General features: G+C 45.6%; 1 protein-coding gene across 1 annotated transcript; it reads right to left on the bottom strand.

The window, feature by feature from the left end:
- Nucleotides 1-2,048: 2,048 nt before the first annotated feature.
- LOC6600786 (tryptophan 2,3-dioxygenase) lies at nucleotides 2,049-4,029 on the bottom strand. Its single transcript, XM_002025773.2, has 6 exons — nucleotides 3,945-4,029; nucleotides 3,719-3,879; nucleotides 3,514-3,647; nucleotides 2,458-3,067; nucleotides 2,301-2,394; nucleotides 2,049-2,235 (listed from the first exon to the last, which is right to left on the bottom strand). The coding sequence occupies exons 1-6, from the start codon at nucleotides 3,968-3,970 to the stop codon at nucleotides 2,118-2,120; spliced, it is 1,143 nt and encodes a 380-aa protein (XP_002025809.1). The 5' UTR covers nucleotides 3,971-4,029; the 3' UTR covers nucleotides 2,049-2,117.
- Between the last annotated feature and the right edge of the window lie 1,459 nt (nucleotides 4,030-5,488).

Raw genomic sequence — 5,488 nt, 5'->3', positions numbered from 1 at the left:
GCGCAACTGAGGCAACAACTCGAGCACGGCATCGGCATCGGCATCGGCATTGGATTCATCTTTACGAACGTTGTCGTTGTCGTCGTCGTCGTCGCCATTGTTGCTGGTTTTATTAATGAGCTGACGCCGTCGCGATCGCCGGTAGAATTTAGCGGGCTGCGCTCCACCTATTCGGAAGGGCATATCGGTTGCCGGATTACGGTGATAGTCAGAGCTAGTGCCATCCAGCTTGATGGCAGCTCTTAGCCCGCCGAAGGTATGTTTTATCCATGAACATACGTAACGTTTGTTCCTTCTGTGAGTTACAATCCTCTGCCCAAATGGGATATAGAGGGTTAAGAAACGAACTCGAAACGGAAATTCCAATACCATTTCATGGTACAAGTACGAGTACGGGTCTTACGAGTACGGGTCTAACGAGTACGAGTAGGTCATTCAGAGTGCTGTGCCGCCGGGCTCCCCATGAGTGCAGTTGAGCTCGCCACGGACTGTGGGGCTGATCTGTGGTGGGAGTATGTGGGAATGATGTAATTAACAGGAGGGCTGCCTCCTCTTTAATTGCCGAGCAGAAACAGCCATAAATAGTCCGAAATTAACCATCACCGAAAGGTAAGGAGGGTAGTGGAAATTGAATTTGATTTGCACAAATGCGGCGCACAAAGGCGTTCCAATTAAATATTGCTTACATAATGACTAGGAACTTTGATTTTTTCTTTATTTACTGCTTGTTTACCCTTATCGCAAGACGACCCGAATCCACTCCTTACACAAACACAGCAGCAATTAATTGCACTCGTCCAGCAAAGCGCTCTCCTCTCTAATAAATAATAATGAAACTGAAACTCAAACTCAAACTCGAGTCTGAACCAGTCGCAACGCTGTGAATCGCAGCACACGTGCCGCGACTCTACTAAGTGACTCAGTGATCGGCACGGCATAGGGAATAGGGGCTTGCCGATCTCTGGTCTATACACAGATTTATGCTTGGAGCATACACTACCCGACCCTTGAATACGTCACACATAAAAATACTTACAGCACAATCCAAAGAAAACGATGAAATGGGACCTTTTTTTCTAATCTTTATTCGGTTTAGAATAGATTTTAGAAAAATTTGTAGCAGTATTCATTACTGACACTTGAATACGACACTCACGGAGTAAAAAAGTGGGTTGTGGTAAGTCGTTTTCAAAGGATGAGAATCGAAAACAAAAGCATTGAAGCAAGTAGGTTTATCAATAATAAAAAATATGTTAGGAAATTGTTAAAACTAGGTGTGTCTTGAGAGGTTTCCTAAGAAACGAGTCAAATTATGGGAAAGGCATGAAGGACTTCTCTTTCCGTGAATCACAGATTTTCACTCGTCCATCGCGACCAACATGGCTACATCGACTGTGCTATTGAGGCTCATCAAGAATATATGTGCTTTCTGCGGTCGGAAACGTTTCCTTCTAGGCGTTACACACACCTACACGAATCGAATATACCCCCCATAATCTTTGAATACCAGGTATAGAACAAAAAGCGGCCTGCTTATCAGCTACAGAAAGGTCACTGGCAAAGGTTATGTTTTTATTGCCTCTGAATCTAGATGAGCGGTGAGTGTATTCGGGTGTTTTTCATGTATGAAAGTTGTTCTCCGATGAGCATCTAATCGGAGAGGAGAGTACATTATACTCTCTGTGTGTCTTAAAACTCTTCAATCTCTCTAAGCCAGAAATTCATAGTTTTAAAGCGATCTTTCGAATAAGTAGGGGGAAAAATGATGCTTGTCCATAGCTCGGAAACATCATCTTACGATTAGCTTCATTCAGGTGAAGATGCACCTATATGTATTTTCCATTTGAGGCTTAAAGGTCGTGCTCCCTTTGCAGAACTAAATGTTCCTTTGTATTTTGTACATGCCATTTCAAGCACACTCTCCAACTGATCGTTGATCGCGATAGGGATAGCATACTTTCAGGCAGTCAAGACCCATGTTTTTGTACAACAAAATTGATCTAAGTCAGACGAGGAATAGGTAAGGGTAAGAGCAAGGTCAAACAAAGTACGAGGATGTACAAAAAACTGCACTTAAAGCTTTATTTTTCTTGGGTCTGTATAGGATTGGTCAACCGTTAGACACTCTTGTGGACGAGCTTCTTGCGTATAGTCTCATCGAGAGGAGGAATCGCCTCGCGAGGTATCAGAAACGTAGACAGGTTGAACAGATCCAGGAATACTTTGTACCGATCACTGGAAGCACACAAAAAGAACATGGTGATGGAGTTCAATGAGCGTTGCGCCGATCAGACCATTACCTGAGCGTGGAGCGAAGATATTGATACCCGGATGAGCCGCCGGTGCCCAGTTGCTGGGATCCAATCATGCGTTGAACCATGATCACGTGATTGTCTGCAAAAAGTGGGGAAAGCAGCTAAATAAGAGCAATCGGTATCGACGCAAAGGGGGACCTACAGCGCCACTTGGTGATCAATGAGTCGATGTCCATAAGCAGGGTGAGTAGCTGGTGGGGCTGGCTGAAACGCGGCTCGTCGCGGTAGAAGGTTATCATGATGGCCCCCTGGAGAGCACGGTGGCTGAAGCGGCGATCTCCGCGCTTCACGAGGGCCTCGTGCACGGCCGGGTCGAAGATGGAGTGGTAGACCTCGCGCCGCTTCTCAATGTCCATCAGGCGATAGTTTTTGGCCTGCTCCACCGGCTCCTCCATGGCGATCTCTACCTGGGCGGCCAGGAACTGGTCGACGCTCTGCTGGAACTTCTTCCAGAAGTTGAAACCGCTCTCTTCCAGACCGGGCGTCCGCTCCAGCCATCGCTGCACCAGCTCGAGTAGCGAGGGCTCATATTCGGAGCTCCTGATGGCGCTCAGAGCCTGCTCGTCGCCTCCAAAGACGTCTGAGTACTTCTGGTTGTATCTCACACGCTGCTCGGTAAGAACGCCCAGCTTGTTCTCGATCAGGCGGAACTGGAGTGACTGAAAGCCCGACGCCGGAGCTAGATACTTTCGAAAGTCCATAAAGTCCAGTGGCGTCATGGTCTCCAATATGGGCACCTGGTCCACTAGCAGCTTTGTAATAAAACAAAAGAGATTATTAATGGTTTACAACGCGTTGATCTTATTGTTTGGTTTTTTTTTTAAACACGTGACTCTATAACCTATAACCTCTCTATAGAGGCTATTGAATTGGCTCATTCGTTCAGCCTGTAGAGCAGCCTGTAGGCAATCACTTTTAAGATCATTTGTTGGCCTAAACAGCTGAGCAGACTGAATATTCACATACTACAATCGAATGATTGGAAAGTGAGAGGGGATCGATCATCTGGAAGATTGTTCAAAGGCCTTCATGGTACATGGAATAAGCTTTGATTATCATTGTGCAAACCGGAAATAAATGAAAGGATTCATCATCCAGAGCGTCCCAAGTATCAATTAAAATATCTTTTACATATGGCTGGCAGGAGGCCGAATGAAAAACTTGGGTATCATTTGTGGCCCCTGCGCCAGTGTCTTACTTTCAGTATGAGGACAACCCTATTGAGTCGCTTGACGATCTCCAGAGTTTTGGTCTCGTCGATGACCTCCGCGTCGAGCATGTCGCGAATGGAGTCGAACTCGAAGATTATCTGCTTGAACCACAGTTCGTATGCTGGCCAACAGAACGAAAGAGAGATTTGTGAGGGTGGTGGGCCACCGGATTGGATTGGATCAGGGACTCACCCTGGTGAGTGATGATAAACAAATGCTCGTCGTGGACCGGTCGCTTGTCTTCCGTGGAGAGCATGCACTGGGCATCCAGCAGCTTGTCGAGCATCAGGTACTCCCCGTAGATCTTGCCCACCTCCGTGGACAGCGGTACCGCAGCATCGTCGTGGTCGTTTCTGCAAGGAAACCCCTTCACTCAGTAAAAAGTCTGCACGTGGTCTCGCCCCGCGGCGCAGTTTACCCGTTTCCTGCATAGGGACAGCTCATTGTGGTACCGCAGTTTGTAGCAAGTCGGCTGGCGTACGGCGACAGACTAAACCCAGCAGAGACCCAGACCCAGACCCAGGCGAGGCGATAACACCAAAGAGCAGCCGCAGCTATCGCCCAGTTCCATTTGATTGCACAGTCGCCGATCTGTTGCTCAGCCGAATGGCAGATGAACGCAAAGCCAAGAGTGCCCGTCCAGCAATAGAGTTGGTTATCAGGCGCTGGAGGTGAAAGTGCGGCCCTCACTTTGGTTCACACAAATATTTTGATGCGCGTAGCTTGTTTCTTTAGTTCTTGTGCCGATCTATTGATTTATTATTAAAAAGAAGACAAAAAATATATATAATATATTTTATTTGTAAATATACGTAAACGCCGGAATTGCTATTGGAGTGCCGGATGCTCTCTCTCTCTTTTTGGAATCGCGAGCTCTATTATCTTCATTCTACCTAATTGCGAATATTCTAGCTATTTCCATACCACTACTTCCACAAATGAATTACTTTCCGGCGTTACATCTTGCTCACTCCGCCAGGTGGCGCATACTGATCGACTAAGTGTGTGGGGAATGATCCGATGTGAACCAAATTCTGCAGTCAAGTAGATATGTACATAGGTATGATAATTTGTTTTCTCGTATCTCCCGAATTGTAGATGCAACAGATGTTCGTCATTTGAGAAAAGGCGTGGAGAAATTTAACGAGCGGGAATTTTCTGAGCCACTCTACATTTATACCCGATACTTAATCAGTATGGCTTACCTCCACCAGAGGGCACACAATGCAAGAGTGTGTAAAAGAGAGGGAATAAGTCATTGCGTAGCCACTGCAATTTAATAATGATTCGATCCGATCCAGATAGGTCAGATATGCTAGATATGCTGCTAGATATGGCCTGCTAGATATCAAAGGGTCGCGCAAAATATGGAAATACACTTGTAAAAGTGAGATATCACAGAGTCAGGACACAAAAATTGGTTGCTCTAGCTCTCAGAGACTAGATCTAGGCGCTCGTTGGGATGGACGGACAGACAGACAGGGCCCAATCGACTCGGCTATAGATGCTGATCAAGAATAAATATACTGTATAGGGTCGGAAACGCTTCCTCCTAGACGTTACACACATCCACTTTCTCCACAAAGCTCCTTAACTCCTTGTGAGTTACGATACGATGTATACGATGATTTATAATAAAAAAAAGTTTATATAAATAATAGCAACTACATAAAAACCTACCAGATGGGTACCCATTTCTTTAACTACCAGATAGCTACCCATTTCACTACCCGTTAGATGGGTAGCCATATCGTCAGCCACCACAAGACTGGTCCCCAATAATGAAGAGCATTGGTTAGGGTCTGTCGGCGTAGTAATTAATTACTAAGTATTAAGTACTGAGTAATTTAATATTGCAGATAAATGCCATACAAATCTATAACACCTTTTTAGACCCAATCTTGATATTTGCGACTCTTAGAATGTTTTGTTGATCTGGGTACTTGGCTGTTCTGCTTAGTT

This window comes from Drosophila persimilis, unplaced genomic scaffold (assembly GCF_003286085.1).
Source record: "Drosophila persimilis strain 14011-0111.01,24,50 unplaced genomic scaffold, DperRS2 tig00000793-arrow-arrow-pilon, whole genome shotgun sequence".
Taxonomy (NCBI): domain Eukaryota; kingdom Metazoa; phylum Arthropoda; class Insecta; order Diptera; family Drosophilidae; genus Drosophila; species Drosophila persimilis.
The sequence above is the reverse complement of the archived record's forward strand: the minus strand, read 5'-3'. Positions and strand labels throughout refer to the sequence as shown.

What these genes read in the sequence shown, in the direction of transcription:
- LOC6600786 (XM_002025773.2), bottom strand. Translation starts at nt 3,970, where the DNA reads ATGAGCTGTCCCTATGCAGGAAACGG. An exon ending in TGTCCCTATGCAGGAAACGG is followed by an intron (nt 3,880 to 3,944) that starts GTAAACTGCGCC and finishes GTTTCCTTGCAG; the next exon opens with AAACGACCACGACGATGCTG. An exon ending in GTTTATCATCACTCACCAGG is followed by an intron (nt 3,648 to 3,718) that starts GTGAGTCCCTGA and finishes TCTGTTGGCCAG; the next exon opens with CATACGAACTGTGGTTCAAG.